This window comes from Anastrepha ludens, chromosome 3 (genome assembly GCF_028408465.1).
Source record: "Anastrepha ludens isolate Willacy chromosome 3, idAnaLude1.1, whole genome shotgun sequence".
Classification (NCBI taxonomy): Eukaryota; Metazoa; Arthropoda; class Insecta; order Diptera; family Tephritidae; genus Anastrepha; species Anastrepha ludens.
This window is the reverse complement of record NC_071499.1, coordinates 53120101-53139741: the sequence shown is the minus strand read 5'-3', so window position 1 is coordinate 53139741 and position 19641 is coordinate 53120101. Positions and strand designations below refer to the sequence as shown.

At 40.3% G+C, this 19641-nt stretch overlaps 1 protein-coding gene, 2 non-coding genes and 1 pseudogene across 3 annotated transcripts; all 4 read left to right on the top strand.

Annotated features, from left to right (window-relative positions):
- The first annotated feature begins 4239 nt into the window (after positions 1–4239).
- On the top strand, positions 4240–4403 carry LOC128859462 (U2 spliceosomal RNA; annotated as a pseudogene).
- Positions 4404–6322: 1919 nt separating this feature from the next.
- Positions 6323–12904, top strand: LOC128857951 (dolichyl-diphosphooligosaccharide--protein glycosyltransferase subunit STT3A). Its single transcript, XM_054093809.1, has 7 exons — positions 6323–6779; positions 7149–7477; positions 7632–8021; positions 8244–8531; positions 10938–11042; positions 11101–11469; positions 11663–12904. The coding sequence occupies exons 1-7, from the start codon at positions 6668–6670 to the stop codon at positions 12215–12217; spliced, it is 2148 nt and encodes a 715-aa protein (XP_053949784.1). The 5' UTR covers positions 6323–6667; the 3' UTR covers positions 12218–12904.
- Positions 8090–8171, top strand: LOC128859410 (small nucleolar RNA Me28S-U3344). Its single transcript, XR_008454149.1, has one exon. It is a non-coding gene; the product is annotated as a small nucleolar RNA Me28S-U3344 (small nucleolar RNA).
- LOC128859411 (small nucleolar RNA Me28S-U3344) lies at positions 11510–11591 on the top strand. The gene has a single exon (XR_008454151.1). It is a non-coding gene; the product is annotated as a small nucleolar RNA Me28S-U3344 (small nucleolar RNA).
- Positions 12905–19641: the final 6737 nt, after the last annotated feature.

The window sequence follows — 19641 nt, the reverse complement described above, 5'->3', positions numbered from 1 at the left end:
ATTAAGAAACTCCTTCCGAAGCAGAGAATGGGAGGGTGATAGTCGCAATCACTGGGTATATCCGTATAGGAGTCTAAGATGCTTGAATGGCCTTGTGTGACAGTCTTCCATTGAGAGCTCGCTCTGAGCCTTAAAGCGGAACAGGCCGCTGGGTATTTGCAGAAGAGATCTAGGGGTGGCAGATGTAATATGATGTCCAAAGCCATGGATGACGTTGTTTTCATGACGCCACATATTGCTAATTCCGATGATCTCAGCACCTTATTCAATAAATTAGAATAGGTTTTTTTCTGCATAGCATACCACCAGACAACATTTCCATATAGAAGAATAGGTCTGACGACAGCAGTATAAAACCAATGAGCAACCTTAGGTTTAATTCCCCAGGTCTTCCCTACAGCTCTCTTACAGGCATAAAAAGCTAGGTTCGCTTTCCTAACTCTTTCTAAGATGTTTGACTTCCAAATCAATTTCCTATCTATGTTTAGTCCTAAGTACTTGGTTTCTTCCGAAATCACAAGAGCTTCCCCGATGAGCATAATTGGACTTAGCTGAGGGATTCTGTGTTTCCTAGTGAACAATATGAGTTGTTTTTTGCCTGGGTTGACTCCCAGACCACACTTCTTCCCACCTAGAAAGTATATATAGAGCATTTTGTATTCGGTCTCCTAATGTATACATACAGGGTTGGCCATATTAAACTGACCCATGTGATTATTAAAAAAATATGGAAAAAGAAACATTTTTTTGTGTTTCATTGTGAAAAACATTTAATTTAGTTCAAGGAGATTCGTTTACATCACTTTTTGAATATGATATCGCGCAAGTGGTCGCCCTTAGCTCGTATAGCGTAATGTGCCCGTTTTTCGGCGTTTTCCATAGTTTTGGCCAGCGTCTTGGCCGATATGGCGGCTATTTCCCGTCGGATATTGGCCTTAAGTGCGCCTAGTGTCTTTGGCTTGTTGACGTAAACCTTAGATTTCAAATAGCCCCAAACAAAAAAGTCCGGTGGCGTCAAATCCGGTGATCGTGGCGGCCAGTCAAAATCGCCGCTTTTTGATATCAAACGGCCAGGGAACAAAGTCTTCAATAAGTTGACGGTGGCTCGTGCTGTGTGTGGTGGTGCGCCATCTTGCTGAAACCAGAAGTGCTCCATACCATTTTCACGAACAATCGGCATCACAAAATCGGTTATCATGGCCCGATAACGCTCTTGATTGACGGTCAATGGTTGGTGTTGACCATTTTCAAAGAAGAACGGCCCAATGACCATATCAGCGCAAATGCCACACCAGACTGTAACTTTTTGGTCGTGGAGAGGTACCTCTTCAATAATTTGAGGGTTTTCAGTGGCGTAGAAACGGCAATTTTGCTTATTTACGGTTCCGTTCAAGGAGAAATGGGCCTCATCACTCATAATGATTTGATGACGTTGCGTTTTTACAATCGAGAAGGAATTTTGAATGTACAGCTGAACAATTTCAGCGCGTTCTATTGGGGTGTACTGTTTCATGGTATAAATCTCCTTCGACTGACGCTTCCAACGCGGTATGTCATTAGCTGATCTGAAATTACAGTAAAAAGTTATAGGGTTACTCAATGGGTCAGTTTAATATGGCCAACCCTGTAGATACAAATTTACCAGAGACAGCAATAACAACATCATCGGTGGTAGGCTATCACCCTACCACCCACTGATTCCAGTATTAACAGAAGTTTATTTGCAAATGTGTTCCATAAAAACGGTGAGAGAACTCCACCTTGCGGTGTACCTCTACTCACCAGTCTCCTGAGTACCGATTCTTCTAGATTCGCTTCAATGATTCTGCTATTTAACATTTTGTCAATGAAGCCTACCAAGCTCAGTGAGTGTTGCAGTGATTGCCTTCCCTTCAACATTGTTAAGGGCCCCTTCAATATCAATATCACTTTTGATGTTAATAACTATTTTTTGCAATCATGAATTCTCCATGAAAATTTTACTTTTCTAAGCGTATAATGCCAATTCATTGCATATGAATACATATACCCTACCTGAAGGTATTGGTGTTCGTCGTCGATCATATTTGACATTTCTGACCTAGTCAGCTGCAGTACGCAAACAGGCAAGCAGTGGAGTGCGTAAAGAACAAAAAAAAAAAAACTATTGCCATCACTCAAAAATTTTTTTTTTATTTTTTTCCTAATTTAGTAAAAAATGTATTCAAAAACAAAATTGGGTGATTAAGTTTGCGCCAGCTTGTACATATGGCATACGTAAGCACGATGTATTCCATCATCCTTGATACGTATGTATTTCGGCTTGTGTACGATAATCTATAATTAATTATAATATTTGAACCACTTCATTAGATGTGCATTTGTATGTGCATAAGTAGATACAGCACAAAGCTTCCAGCGAGGCTTTCGTAAAAAAAAATCAATCAAAACGAACAATGAAGCGAAGCTTGTGATTATTACTACTTTTAACTCCAAAAATAAAATACCCTTTATATGTACATGTGTATGTATGTGTCTTCAAAAATAAATTATTAACCACCCACGCTTCATTTGCTTCTTCTTAATTCTCTTTAAATGTTTTCATATTTTTATTTTTTTTTTTTTTCGTCTCACTCACCTCAAAAATTAAAACTTTTTATCAATGCCACTCCATTTTTTTTTTTGTGTAAATATATATTTTTTTATGCCAATCATTTTTAAATGCTTCTAATAAATATTTTGCTATACTGTTGGTCATGTGATGCTGGCACATAATTTTACTTTTTTTCCTTGTTTTTCTGATAATAACCATTATTTGAATAAAGCGCAATAAAAGAAATAAATAATTGGCGTTTACACCCTTTTGGACGTTTGGCCGAGCTCCTCCTCCTCCTATTTGTGGTGTGCGTCTTGATGTTGTTTCACAAATGGTGGGACCTACAGTCAGTGATGGTAAATGTAGGGAAAATTCCCTACATGTAGGGATTTTCGTCGAAAAATGTGGGTGTAGGGAAAAGGACAGATTTTGTTAAATTCTGTAAATGTAAGGAATTTTCAAGAAGGACAGAAAAAAATTTGAAATAACGGGAAAAATTAGAAAAGTTCGTTTAAAATAAAAATCCGCAGTAAGGTTTCATGCCAGACTTTTTTTCTTTATGGCAGAAAACTTTTAAAAGCGTTCTTTTCTTCGTTAACGCTATCGCGATTTTTTCTATGCACGAAAATTGTTAGTTTTCTGGTGCTTTTCACTTTTGAAGTAAGTTTGCAAATAATTTAGAGTTAGCTTTTTCTATATTTAAAATGCATATATACTTACCTCTTTGACTGACTCTTCGGAGGAGCACCAGAAAAACAATGCAAGTATCGGAAACAATAGTTCAATAACAAGTGGCTTGACGACGACAATTTTAGTGGCTGGTTGGAAGCTGTGTCTAACGATCCATTCAAATGAAAATGCGCTACGTGCGACATAGTTTTGAACTGCGGCAAGTCTGATTTTCAGAAGCACGCCGAATCAGAAATGCACCAAAAAAATATGAAGGCAATAAAAAAGACACCTAAAATAAACAGATTTTTTAAGAAAAAATTGAGTAAACCAAATGGTTCCAGAAATTTCGAATTAAGACTTAGCATGTTCTTCGCTGAGCATAATGTCGCGCTGCAAGTGGTGAATCATTTAATCCCACTCTTAAAAGAAACAGTGTCGGATTCTGAAAAAATAAAAACTCTGCCTTGCTTTAAACAGAGCTGAATGTAATGAAAAAGTCTAATTTTTAGTCTTTTTGCTGATTTTTCTTTACATTTGTTTTTATAATATAATAAATATATGCACTTATATATATTTGAAATAAAATTTGTGTTTATTATAAAGCGTCAAAATAGCTCAAAGTCCAAAACTTAAGCAAATAATTCAAATTTGACGTTGCGTGTGCCTCATTATAGTGTAAACACAGGAGAAAAAATGTAGGGAGTTGTATAGGGAAAATTTTTTGTAAGCGTAGGGAAAAGTAGGGACCTTTTTTGGGCTGTGTAGGGATTTTTCAAAAAGTTATTTACCATCACTGCCTACAGTTTCAAGCCGACTCCGAACGGCAGATATTTTTTTATGAGGAGCTTTTTCGTGGAAGAAATACACACGGAGGTTTGCCGTTGCCTGCCGAGGGGCGACCGCAATTAGAAAAACTTTTTCTTCATTTGGTGTTTCACGGAGATTCGAACCTACGTTCTCCGAGTTCCGAATGGTAGTGAGGCACAAACCCATTCACTTCTCGGTTGTATAGCTAAGATCAAAGTATAATATCTGTTCTTATCAGCTTAACATCTGATAGATTATCGGAGTATTTTAGATGTTTTTTCCACCTCTGTAACGGGTTGGCCCAGTATTACAGTACTTATGGCCAAATAGGTTTTTGTAATGAAAATAAAACTTTGAATACATACTATATATCTGTTGGTTGTAGAAAATATGTATATGGTAAATTTACCTTGAAAAAGATTTCTGCATGCAAAAAGTGTGTGATCCAAGTAATAACTAAACCTGACTAAGAAACAAATAATATTACTACTTTTTGTGTAAATAGTTGTATATATCATTTGTCTGCAATATTAGAATGAAATATTTTATTTTATTAAAACTTTTCTTTCAACTTTTAAATTTTGCCAACTACATATCGCAACTGTCAAAATTACCCATTTGGTAGCGATAGGGAAATAACAACTGTTGGTAGTTCTAGGTTTAAAGAAGCGCCAGAAATTAATCGTGAATTATACGAGTATATTCATTTCTACTATATGCAGACACGCACTTAAACTATGCAATTAAGAAATTCAGGCGATTATTAAATTGGGCAGATAATACCGGGTCGCACAGACTTTTCTTGAGACTAATTTAAACGCTTCATAAAAACATTTCTAATAGCAGTCGCCCCTCGGCAGGCAATGGCAATCCTCCGAGTGTATTTCTGCCATGAAAAAGTTTCTCATAAAAATATCTGCCGTTCGGAGTCGGCTTGAAACTGTAGGCCCCTCCATTTGTGGAACAACATCAAGACGCACACCACAAATAGGAGGAGGAGCTCGGCCAAACACCCAAAAAGGGTGTACGCGCCAATTATATATATATAACATTTAAACGCTTCGAACATGCGTCGAAAAATCTCACTCTATTTGCTGTCCGATTCAAGGAAAATTCATAAACTTTAGTATAATGTATATCGCTTTGAAAAAAAAGGTTAAAAGGGGGTATAGAGGGGGGTTTCCCCATCTTAAAACTGAAAACCGAACCTGCCGGAGGCTTATAGTTTTTAAGTAATTTAATGTTAAAGTTTTCTAATTTAGCGAAAAGTTGGTGTTGCCATACACCTGAAATGAAAACGAAGTTCGTATGCAGCGATGTTCAGTGGAAGGTTCATTAAAACTGCAGTATTTTTTGCTGTAATTGTAAGATGAGAAATATTTTTGAAAATAAAAACATGCAACTCATCGAAACTTAAAAACAATGATATTAAGCGTATCACAAAAAATAATAAAGTAATTAAAATTAAATGAAATTTATTAACACAATATTTTTGCGTAGTACTCCTTTTCGCGTGGGCGGCCTTCGGACGCGCTTCAAAAAAATAATCCTCATCAGTCCAACTCCGGCTACGCAATCCACAGTTTTTTTGCGTAGAACTCCTTTCCGTGTTAAAACCATTGAACCCAAAATTAAAACATCCTATGCGTGTATGTAGTAAGGAGGCACAATAACCCCCATCCCCAACATGAACACTAAACTTAAATACTTAATTTTTGTTTCATTTGCAGGCATCCGGCAACACCATACTTTTCTCATTCCAATCTTCTTCTTATTCGCGTTTAAAATTGGAAAATGATTGCATGGACAAATGAATTTATATTTAATTTTAATAAAAGCAATTCGAATATAAGCATAAAAATCAGTAAAAACACGAGTGTGAGTGTATATTTGGTGAATTTTAGTGAAATGTTAAAAAAATGTAGAGTGTAATGTGGCAAATTATAGTGAAGTTACCGAGGGAATTTTGAATGCAAATAATTAAAAAATTATTATTTCCCGAATAATTTGGAGTTATAAAGAGTGTTCCTTAACACCTCATTAACATCTCCAGAAAGTTTCATTAATAAAAACATTATAGTTTGCCAAATATTGCCCAATATACATTGTTCTAAATTCCAGCCAAATTCATGTAAGTAGAGATATACACGTAATTCTTTCACTTTTAGAAACATTTTTAAATATAGTAAATTTTTTACTGTGTGAGTGTTTTTAATTTACCTAAACAAAAATACATCTGGCAGCACATTTTAACAACATTGCCGCATTTGACATTCCATACAATCGAAGTCTTGTATATTTCTTGGGCGTTTTGCCACGAAAGCGTAAATCAAATTTTTCAAACACAAAATTCGAGCTTAAAATAGAAGAATTTAGGAATAGAATAATAATATTTGAACAGTTGCAGTGATGTTTAACAAAGTGATGCTAAAATATTAACGCGAATTTGCTATTTATAGTGAAAATTTGTGCATAAAATTCTTATTGCGGCAACGGCATCTGCGACGCGTCGCACAGCCGGCTTTTGTACGCCAAGTTGTTTTTGAGTAGGAGTGATTCTACTCTACGAAATAATTGTATAAACCAGCGGTGATTTAACATTTTCTAAACACCATGACCTTGGAGACTGCTTCCACTAGTGGCAGTCGGTCAAGGGTGGCGTTGGCCTGGGAGAAGCAGGAACATCTCATTAAATTGGCTGTTCTTATTTTGGCAGCTGTGCTCTGTAAGTACAGCTATTTAGTAGCGAAGCAAAGGGGGAAATTTATTTACTTTGCTAGTGGAATTTCATTTGATTTGCAAATGGAAATTTATCAAAAGAAATATAAGCCTTTATGTATAATTTCTAAATGTGCTTTGGAAATATAAAAAATTCAATTGTTTTGTAATTCCACTCAATTTGCTATTGCTGTCATGTGGCATTCTCGCTCAAATACTATAACACTCAATTCGCCTTGATGCCAGAGTGCTTTCCAAGGCGAATTGAGTACCTGTATCGTTCATTCTATCATTGAGTATTCTATCATTCTTGAGTTTCTTGAGTGCTTTCGTGCTTTGCTTATTACTTGGATTCATTTCCATTTGTTCTTTACAGCGTTCGCTACACGTCTGTTCTCGGTGCTGCGTTTTGAAAGTGTCATTCATGAATTTGATCCATACTTCAATTACCGCACCACGCGGTTTCTGGCTGAACAAGGCTTTTACAAATTTCACAATTGGTTTGATGACCGAGCATGGTATCCGCTGGGGCGCATTATTGGTGGCACCATTTATCCTGGGCTGATGGTGACGGCTGCAGCCCTTTACAGGCTAATGTGGTTGTTGAACATAACCATTGAGATTAGGAATGTGTGCGTGTTTCTGGCGCCCTTTTTCTCCTCACTGACCACACTGGTTACCTATGCGCTAACAAAGGAAATACATGTAAGTACCAAAGTAAACGTTTAAAAATTAGGTTATGTATGGTAGGAGGTAGAAACACGTGGTTAATCATATACCTTTTGAATTATTGAGCATTTATGCCATTATTTAAAAAAAAAAGAAAAGTTGATTATATTTTTATACCTTTCCCTTGCAGAGTACTGGCGCCGGTTTGGTTGCAGCTGCGCTCATAGCAATAGTGCCCGGTTATATATCGCGTTCTGTAGCTGGCTCCTATGACAATGAGGGCATCGCTATCTTCTGCATGCTGCTAACCTACTATTTGTGGATTAAGGCAGTCAAAAGTGGCGCCATTTTTTGGTCTGCCATGTCAGCATTGGCATATTTCTACATGGTCTCCTCGTGGGGTGGTTATGTGTTCCTCATCAATTTGATACCATTGCACGTGTTGGCACTGATGATCACCGGCCGGTTCTCGCATCGCATTTATGTTGCCTACAGTACGCTGTATTGTGTAGGCACAATACTCTCGATGCAGATTTCTTTTGTCGGCTTTCAGCCAATACAAAGTTCCGAACACATGTTGGTGAGTTCAATTCGTTACCTTTTTTCGTATTTATATATATATGTATATGGGTAGGCATCTATTTCATGCATTTTAATGATGACCACTGTAATTTCTTGATAGGAAGAGTATGAAACGTACATGAGTACTAAACACTAAGCTGAGAAAACTGAAATTTGCACACTTTTTGCTCTGTGCATAAGGAAATACTATTGATATATTTTATTTTCTGCTTTATTTTAGGCACTTGGCACTTTCGGCTTGTGCCAAATTCACGCATTCGTTGATTTCCTGCGCGCACGGCTGTCGAAAGAAAACTTCGAAGTACTGTTTAAAGCATTGGTGTCTGCCGTACTAACTGCAGTGCTTTTAATTGGCACTGTGCTGACAATCACTGGCAAAGTGTCGCCCTGGACTGGTCGTTTCTATTCTCTGCTTGATCCTTCATACGCAAAGAACCACATTCCAATCATCGCGTCTGTGTCAGAGCATCAGCCCACATCATGGTCGTCATTCTACTTTGATTTGCAGGTATGTTATTGCTATTTTTTTTAAATAATTTTTTTTAATTTTGTTTTTTATTTTTTTTAGTTTTTATTTAATTTTGTTTTTTAATTTTATATTTTATTTTTTTATACTTTTTTTTAAATTATTTTTTTTATATTTTATTTTTTTTATATTTTATTTTTTTTTATATTTTATTTTTTTTATATTTTATTTTTTTTATATTTTATTTTTTTTATATTTTATTTTTTTTATATTTTATTTTTTTTATATTTTATTTTTTTTATATTTTATTTTTTTATATTTTATTTTTTTTATATTTTATTTTTTTTATATTTTATTTTAATCGTTTTTTATATTTTTACTAGCTTTAACCCGCGGCCCCGCTCGCATAGGAGTAGTTTTGAGGGTTTTAGGATATGTAGTATACTCGTATAAAAGAATGACAAACAATAATTTCATATAAAATATTTTTTTATTAATAACCATAATATTACAATACCCGGCATCCGTTGCCAAGCCTCGTTGAATAAAATCAAAATAACCAATCAGAAAAATATCAAGCAAAATTATTTTTATTAATTTTCTATCTCAAACCGTTTTTGAACTTTGCATTTGGGTCATAGTTGAACAGCTTATGCGGATTATGAAGTCTAGAGTGGGCTATAAATAGTGGGAAATAGGAAAAACTTAGATTTTTTCGATTAAATTTAAGCAAATATTCGATCATTAGTGACGAATGGTGGTGGTGCGGTCTGGGGGCTGTGGGAAGGGAGTTCCATCATAAAAACATGCCTATAACCTTCATTGGGTGAAAATATGAATGTGGAAACATTTTTACGTCATTTGGTGTTGTCGTTTCGTAGTGATGCGCGGTCAACATACAGACATTCACCTTTATAGTATAGATTTTTTATGTTTTTTAATTTTTTGAAATTTTTTTTATATTGTTTTAAATGTTTTTTTGTCTATTTTTTATATTCTTTTTATTATTATTTTTTAATTTTTTTATTATAATTTTTTATATAAAGGGTTTTTAATAAGAGGTGTTATTTTGATATTCAAAGAAAAATGCTATTTTTTAATATAATTGATTGGATGCTTATTTCATTATAAAGAGGAAGGTATGCCGTTAATAATGGAAAAAAATTCAGGCAAATGACCACCACGACCCCGAAATTTTCCATAACCGAATTGCAAAGTCCCTATAGCCTCACGAAATCCATCTTTGAATCGACCATGGGCTGTTGGCGTAGACCTTCTCTTTCACGTGGCGCCGCAAAGGAAAAAGTCACTAGGTGTTAAATCGCAAGATCTCGGTGGCCAATTGTGATCACCTCTTCGAGAGATAACGGGGCCCGGAAACTTTCTCGGTAAAAGATCAATGGTTTCGTTGCTTGTGTGGCACGTAGCGCCGCCTTGTTGAAAATAAACGTTGTCCAGATCAATAGCGCAATCCAATCAATTGTAACACCTGTTATTGGAAAACCCTTCAGAAATTGTTTATATATTTGTTTTAATAAATCTCATTATATTTTTTTATTTTCTTTTTTTTTTATTTTATTTTTTTTATATATATTTTTTTATATATGTTTTTATATTTTTTTCTTATTTTTTTTTTTTTAATTTTTTTTTTTAATTTTTTTATAGTTTTTTATATATATTTTTTATATTTTTTTATATATGTTTTTATATATTTTTTATATTTTTTTATATATGTTTTTATATATTTTTTATATTTTTTTTCATTTTTTTTATATACTTTTTTATATAAATTGTATTTTATATATATTTTTTATTTTTTTTATACATATAAATTTTTAATTTTTTTCCTTTTTTTATTTTTATATTGTATTTTTTTTTTTAATATATATATTTTTTTATTTTTTATATTATTTTCTTTTTTATATTTTTTTATATATTTTTATTATATTTTTTTAATATGTAAATATATTTTTTATATTTGTTGTTTATATTTTTTATATATTTTTTTATATATTTTTTTATATATTTTTTTACATTTTTTTATATTTTTTTATATTTTTTTATATATTTTTTATATTTTTTTTATATATTTTTATATATATTTTTATTTTTTTTTTATATATTTTTTTATTTTTTTTATATATTTTTTTTATTTTTTTATATATTTTTTTTATTTTTTTATATATTTTTTTTATTTTTTTATATATTTTTTTTATTTTTTTATATATTTTTTTTATATACATTGAATATCGCATTTACGTTGATGACAAAAATTCTTGGATGAGTGCGCTTTAATGTCCGTAAACAAGGCAGGCGTGAATTTCGATTCACCTGTTGCTGTTTATCACAAATTGATTACCTCACACTTTGATCGCTGATGATCTTTGGCTACATGAAAACTATTCCTGGGATTATAAATTCCATTATATTTAATTTTCTTACTTCCAGATATTGGTGTTTCTCTTCCCAGCTGGCTTGTACTTCTGCTTCTCCAAACTGACTGATTCTAATATCTTCATCATTCTCTATGGCGTGACCAGTATTTATTTTGCAGTAAGTCTAACGGTTTTTATGTTTTTTCACCGCTCTATATTTACGTTTTCTTCTGCAGGGCGTCATGGTGCGTTTAATGCTTGTGCTAGCGCCAGTTATGTGCGTTTTATCCGGCATAACCACATCGCATCTGCTATCGAAGTACATAAAGTGTATAGACGCCGGCTCTTCGAAACCTATTGAAAGTAAGCGTCAATATAAGAAACTCGAACAGCAGAGCAGTGGCGTAAAGAGCGAAGTTGCTATCGGTTTTGTTGGCATAATCACTTTTATGCTCATTGTTTATACCTTCCATTGCACATGGGTCACATCGGAGGCATATTCATCGCCCAGTATTGTGCTTAGTGCACGCTCACACGATGGTGGACGTATCATATTCGATGATTTTCGGGAGGCCTACTACTGGTTGCAGATGAACACACCTGAGGTGAGTTGAATTTTATGATTTTATCGATTCTCTATTCTATTTTTCACATGATGAATACTTGAAATTCTTGATAGGAAGAGTATGAAACACGCATGAGTACTTAAAAACTAGCTGACTGTTGGTTCATGATTCAATTATTTTGCATTTTGTTTGTGTGTCATTACACTAAACTGCATATTCTCTTCTTATTTAGGATGCGCGCATCATGTCGTGGTGGGATTATGGCTATCAAATTACTGCAATGGCCAATCGCACCATACTGGTGGATAACAACACCTGGAATAATACGCATATATCACGCGTCGGTCAAGCGATGGCATCGTCTGAGGAGAAAGCATACGAAATCATGCGCGAATTAGACGTTGACTATGTGCTAGTGATCTTTGGTGGTTTGACCGGTTACTCATCGGACGATATAAACAAATTTTTGTGGATGGTACGCATCGGCGGTAGTACAGATCGCGGTGCACACATCAAAGAGCGTGATTATTATGCCGCCAATGGCGAGTTCCGTGTCGACAAAGAGGGTTCACCAACGCTGCTCAATTGCCTCATGTATAAGATGTGCTACTATCGCTTTGGGCAGGTGTACACCGAAGGCGGAAAACCACCCGGTTACGATCGAGTGCGTGCTGCTGAAATTGGCAATAAAGACTTTGAGCTCGATGTATTGGAGGAGGCCTACACTACAGAACATTGGCTGGTGCGCATTTATAAGGTGAAGGACTTGCGAAATCGTGGTGTGTGAATGCAGCGCCGTCTAAATAACAGTGCTCTAACCAGTGCAGTACTCACATAGTATTGAAAAAAATCAAATAAAATATATGATCCTTTAAGTTGTACGACAGTTTTGTATATCTGATTGTTTTGGAATTGAAGTTACTAAAAGCGGTGCTTATTTATTGTTTGAATGTACACTTTTTGAAATCCTTAAAAATGTGTCGGAACAAAACTACGTTAGAAACTTTTTGAAGAAGAAGGTGCAGTTACAAATCATAGAATCTACAAATGAATGTACATTTAACGAACAGAATCCTCAAAGTTAACTAAAAATCGGTAATATTTTACTTATTAGAATAGCCATTAGTTCGAGCGTAATGTTGATTTCACAAAAAAAGCTTTCCAATCAACAAATTTTGTACAACTTTTTTTTATGAACGGCGCTATTTTTACTTACCAATGCAATAAAAAGCATTAAATGAATCTTATTTTGGCAGTACACATCATAGCCTGCGGCTCTCTATATTTTTAAGTTTAATGCGTAATTATTTCAATTATATAAATATATTTCCTTGCATTTATAGACACACTTTCATACAAAACTACAAATTGCAAAAGACTAATAGCACTAAAAAGATGGATTTAACAAAAATGGCCAATTGCATATGTTAAAATAAATGGAAAAAAATAAATTTTCTAAGATACAAATTGTAAATTTCTTGTTTATTTACTGAAAGCCAATGCTTGGGCAGTTGTTGTTATTGTAGGAGTTCAGCAAGTCTTGCCAGCGTGGTGTAGTTATCGGTCGTCATCGGGACATACGACCCAATTTCCCAGTACCGCAGGGTGTTGTCCTTTCATCCTTGCTTTTTAATTTCTATATTTCGAAACTCCCCCAACCACCAGAGGGAGTCTCCCTGGTCTCATAAGACGACGACTGTACGATAATGGCGTCGGGCAATAACATTGATGACGTATGCACCAATGTAAACGACCACCTCCCACCTCCACCATTCCCATGGCAGCCGGTTCTACGTTACCGGAATGACTCGGGTTTTTCCCGACCAAGGGCTGCCGCCCCAGTACACTAGCCCTGTCTAGTGTATCGTATATCACCCCACCCTTTACGTCACAGGAGCAAACTCTCGCAGCAAACCTGCTCCAAATGCTTCTCCTCAGGGCTGGAGTCGAATCCAACCCTGGGCCAGAAGTATTCTACTGCTGCGTCTGCCATCAACGGCTCCACCCGAACTCCACCTCGGTTAGGTGCAATAAGTGCAACGGGTGGAGCCACCTTAAGACCTGCTCAGACCTTAAGTCGCACAGGGAGTGGTCCACACGGTATGTGGCCACGTGTTGCTTCCGCCAACAGGCGTCTGATGCCTCCACGGCTACCACACCCCCTGATAGGCCGGCACTACCAACCGCCACCACAACCCACACCTCCACGGTGAGGAGCCTATCGGAGCAACACAACTCCCCTTCAACCCCTCCCATCCCTTCCTGCTCCAACCCCAGTGCGGGGACAAACCAGCAGCTCCTGGTCCCCCGTACAGCCTGTTCCGTGTGTCAGACCGTAATACCTCGGAATCTGGTATCAGTCCAATGCAATTCCTGCAGTGGCTGGTGCCATTTTCGGAGATGTTCCGGCCTGCGCACCACCCGTGAGTGGACAACTGCCTACGTTGCCCCCTGCTGCAGAGCTCTGCACCCACTACCGCCCCCGGAGGCGAGGCCGCCCACCACCATCAGGCCGCAACAACCACAGTGGATTGCGCAGCAGGTCCAACGTAGACAACCCCACGCGTCCCTCACCCCCCGGATTACACTGACCTCACCGAGAAGCTTCAAGCTTCTCCAGTTTAACTGCAACGGACTTACGAGTAAGGTCGACGAGATAGTCGACTTTATGAGCCGGCACAGTATCAAAATAGCTGCGGTCCAGGAAACAAAGTTGCACGCTAGGTCATCTCTGATCACCAGGGATGGCTATAACGTGCACAGACACGATCGCGAGCGAGACAATGGTGGTGGCCTAGCGTTCATAGTCCACCACACAGTGCAGTATCGTCTCATCGATGAAGGAATCGACCGCAGGGACAGCACTTTAGAATGTCAAGGCATAGCTGTCCGGTCAGGCGATTCCGAGCTCGAAATCTTTAATGTATATATACCCCCTGTCACCTGCTGCCCGGCAGGATATCACCCTGATATAGGTGCGCTCATCAGAGGTGAAAACCGATTGGTTGTAGGTGACTTTAATGCGCATCACGATCTTTGGCATTCAAGCCTGCCAAATGATCGTAGGGGACAGCAATTGGCAGAGCAGATAGACGACTCGACATTCAGCACTGTGAACGGCGACGCCCTCACCAGGGTAGTGGGCAATTGTAGCAGCTCGCCTGACCTAACAATAGCTAGCGCGGGTCTGATAAATAGCATAACGTGGCGACCTATGCTATCGCTTGCATCAGACCACTTGCCCCTTATCGTCTCGATTGAGAGACCTGCCGACTTCGTTTCCGCGAATCACCGGCCCTATTTTAACTTTAAAAAAGCTAACTGGGCCGGCTTCGCGGAATTCACCGAGGACACCTTCGCCGCTCTTCCCATCCCCTCTGATGTGCACGTTGGCGAACGCGCATTCCGCAAGGTGCTCACAGCTGCTGCGGCTCGCTTCATCCCAGCTGGATGCTATAAGGACATCCGTACTCATTTCCCAGCAGAAGCAGCCAGTTTAGCAAACGAGCGTGACCACCTACGCCAGGCCGATCCCGGGGATCCCCGCATAAGGGATCTCAATTTGGAGATCCGGCAACTGGTAAATCAACATAAGCGGACTAAATGGGTTGAGCACCTGAAGACTTGTAACCTCACCTCCGGAGTGAGTAAGCTCTGGTCCACCGTTAAGTCCCTGTCGAACCCGACGAAACACAACGACAAGGTGGCTATCACCTTCAACGGTTGTACTTCGTCGGACCCGAAGAGATGCGCGAGCTATTTTAGCCGGCTGTTTACACTGCATCCTCCGGGCGACAGAACCAAACGTCGTGTTACCAGAAGGCTGCACAAACTGACGAATGACAGTGCGCCACTTACTTTCTCCGGTGATGAGGTTCAGGGGGCCATCAACAAGTCGAAATCATCGAAAGCCATTGGCCCTGACGGACTAAACGCGCTGATGCTGAAGCATCTGGGACCCCTGGAAGCAGGATACCTCACAAGGGTCTTCAATTTGTCTCTGGCCACTCTCATCATCCCTGACAAGTGGAAAGCAGGGAGAGTGGTCCCACTATTGAAACCTGGGAAACCCGCCAACCAAGGGGAGTCTTATCGTCCGATAACTCTCCTTTCCCCAGTAGTGAAGACACTTGAAGCCCTCCTACTCCCACTCTACACGACACACCTGGCCCCAGCCCCACATCAGCACGGATTCCGACGAGTGCACAGCACCACCACGGCACTCACCGCCATAAACGCCCAGATAAATCGCGGGCTTAACCAAAACCGCCCCTGCGAGAGGACTGTCCTAGTAGCGTTGGACCTAAAGAAGGCTTTCGATACAGTCAGCCATTCCACGCTACTAGATGATATTTATCAGTCGACACTCCCGCCAGGGCTGAAGAGGTGGTCCGCGAACTACCTGAGCGGTCGGCACTCGTCAGTGATTTTTCGAGATCAAATGTCAAAGCAGAGGAAGATTAAGCAAGGCGTACCGCAGGGTGATGTCCTTTCACCCTTGCTTTTTAACTTCTACATCTCGAAGCTCCCCCAACCACCAGCGGGAGTTTCCCTGATCTCATACTGACGATTGCACGATAATGGCGTCGGGCAATGACATCGATGGCCTGTGTTCCAAAGTGAACAACTACCTCACCGACCTTTCTCGCTTTTTCACTGCGAGGAATCTCCAACTTTCCCCCACCAAGTCCACGGCGACCCTATTCACCACCTGGACAAAGGAGGTCAAGCTGTCCCTTAAGGTAAAAGTCGACGACACACCAATTCCGACTGTGAATAACCCCAAAATTTTGGGTGTAACCTTTGACAGCTTGCTCTCCTTCTCTGCGCATACAACCGCAATTGCCACTAAAGTCCAAAATCGCAACAAGGTCCTCAAATCGCTGGCCGGCAGCACTTGGGTCAAAGACAAAGAACTGTTGCTTTCGACATTTAAGGCAATTGGCCGGCCGGTTCTAAACTATGCTGCGCCTGTCTGGTCGCCTGGTACTAGTGATTCGCAGTGGATAAAGCTTCAGACATGTCAAAATACCGCCATTCGGACAGCGACCGGGTGCCTCCTGATGTCACCCATACAACACCTGCACAGCGAGGCACAAATGCTCCCAGTCGCGGAGCACAACAAATTGCTCAGCAAGCAGTTCCTGCTGGGGTGTTACCGCAGGTTTCACCCCTGCAGACACCTGCTTGAGCCTGAGCCGCCTCCCAGGCACGTCAGGAGACACCTCCTCAACTACGCTGACGAACTCCAGGACAAAACTGACCGAAACCTACTGGACCGGACAGTATTTAGACAGTCAATAAACGACATTCACCGGGAGTCCGTTACCACCTTCATGAACTCCCGTCCCGTGAATGCCGTAATCGGAGTCCAACCACCACCCATTGCAGATGAAGAGCTCCAGCTTCCCCGTGAGACTCGTGTAACATTGGCACAATTACGTTCTGGATATTGTAGCAGGTTAAACTCCTACTTATCCAGAATCGACCCCGACATACCAAACACATGTCCGGCATGTGAAGGTACCCCGCACGACACTAACCACCTCTTCACATGCCCTCTCAATCAGACTCATCTAACCCCCCTCTCTCTGGACCCAACCTGTCGAAACAGCATGTTTCCTGGGCCTACCCCTAGATGAGCTAGACGAAGACGACTGATGATATACTTACACTGACAGGGCTAACTATGCTGTTAAAAATAACAAACAACAACAACCACCTCTCCCACTAAATCCACGGCGACCCTTTTCACCACCTAGACAAAGGAGGTCAAGCTGCAACTTCAGGTACACGTCGATGATACCCCAATACCGACGGTAAACAACCCCAGAATATTGGGAGTCTCCTTTGACAGCTTGCTCTCCTTCTCAGCGCATACAATCGCTATTGCAACGAAAGTACAGAGTCGCAACAAGGTCCTCAAGTCGCTTGCCGGCAGCACTCGGGGCAAAGGCAAAGAAATGTTGCTATCGACTTTCAAAGCTATAGGCCGACCGGTTCTTAACTATGCTGCGCCTGTCTGGTCGCCTGGAACCAGTGATTCGCAGTGGATAAAGCTTCAGGCATGCCAAAACACTGCCATTCGGACAGCGACGGGTTGCCTCCTGACGTCCGCCCTCTAACCCCTTCACAATTAGGCACAGATGCTGCTTTTATGGAGCACAACAAACTGCTCAGCAAGCAGTTCCTGTCAGGGTGCTACCGTAGGCCTCACCCATGCAGACAACTGCTTGAGCCTGAGCCACCTCCCAGGCACATCAGGAGGGACTTCCTAATTTACGTGGACGAGATCCTAGACAAAACAGACAGAGCACTCCGGGATCGGACAGTGGACAGACAGGCCAAAAGCGACATTCATTCGGAGACACTTACCACCTTCTTAAGCTCCCGACCTCCGAATGCCGTTATCGGAGTCCAACCACCACCAATTGCAGACGAAGAGCTCCAACTTCCCCGAGAGTCTCGCGTAACCTTGGCACAACTACGTTCTGGATACTGTAGCAGGTTAAACTCCTATACTAAACATATGTCCGGCATGTAAAGGTACTCCGCACGACACTAACCACCTTTTCACATGCCCCATCAAACCCACTCATCTAACACCTCTCTCTCTCTGGACCCAACCCGTCGAAACAGCATGTTTCCTGGGCCTATCGTTAGATGAGCTAGACGAAGACGACGGGTGATTACACTACACTGACAGGGCAAAGGTACTGCTACAACAACAACAACAACCCAATTTTCCAGCTGAAGCAGGTGTTCTGGAAAACGAGCGTGTCCGATCCCGGGGGTCCTTGCATAAAGGATCTGGTAGCCCAACAGAAGCGGGCCAAATGGGAAGAGCACTTGAAGTCCCGCAGCTTCACCTATGGCTTGAGTAAGCTCTGTTCCACCTTAAGGTCCCTGTCGAACCCAACCAAGCACAACGACAAGTTGGATATCACCTACAACTGTTGTACTTCGTCGAATCCGAAGAGATGCGCGAGCTATTTTAGCTGGCAATTCCTTCTGCATCCTCCGGCCGACAGATCCAAGCGTAGTGCCACCAGACGACTAGACAAACTGACGAACAACATTGCGCCACGCCACTTGCTTTCTCCTGCCATTGGCCCTGACGGACTAAACATGCTGTTGTTGAAAAAGCTGGGTCCATTGGGAGTAGAATACCTCACAAGGCTATTCAATATATCTATAGCCACTCTACTCCTGACACGTGGAAATCAGGGAGAGTGGTCCTACTACTGAAACCTGGGAAACCCGTCAACCAAGGGGATTCTTGTCGTCCGATAACTCTCTTTCCCCAATAGTGAAGAGTCTTGAAGCCCCTCTATTCCCACTCTACACGAAACATCTGACCCCAGCCTCACACCAGCACGGCTGCCGAAGAGTGCACAGCACCACCACAGCACTCACCATCATTAACACTCAGATAAACCGCGGGCTCCTGCGGGAGGACTGTCCTAGTAGCTTTGGACCTAAAAAGGGCGTTCGATACAGTCCGCCATGCCACGCTACTAGATGATATCTTACAGTCGACACTCCCGCCAGGCATGAAGAGGTTGACCGCAAACTACCTGAGTGGTTGTCATTCGTCGATGCTATTTCGAGACAAAATGTCAAAACCGAGGAAAATAAAGCAAGGAGTTCCGCAGCGTGTTGGCCTTTCACCCTTGCTTTTTAACTTCTATATCTCGAAACTCCCCCAGCCACCAGAGACGATACCGGCATTCGGGTGTCGCGAGTTTAGGATGGTGGTAAGAGACTTCCATTATACTGTTGTTGTTCCCATATTTTTACGGGAAATACTGCTAAGGTGACGCTGCTTGGACGGATATAAATCCTTGTCGATTTGGTTTTCGGTAGTATTTTTGAGGAGATGCGTTCTGGCTCGCTTCGAATGTGGCTCAGCCTAAACCAAGTGCCTGCAGGAATTTTTCCTATGACAGCAACCCTGTTGAATTACTTGCTTCTTAACCGGGAGCATGGTAGCCCAGCTGCGGAGGTGGTGCAGGGAAGGTATCAGGAGGCAATCTGTCATGCCATGGCTGTCCTGAAGGTTTGAAGCTTATTGGGCGCTGCATAATCCAGAACTAGACAGCCTATTTGTTTCAAATTTCGCCAGCAATATTTCTTTGTCTTTGTCTCAAATGCTACCGGCTAACGGTTTGAGGACTTTGGGTATGTTAATAAAGATTTAAATTTATTTTT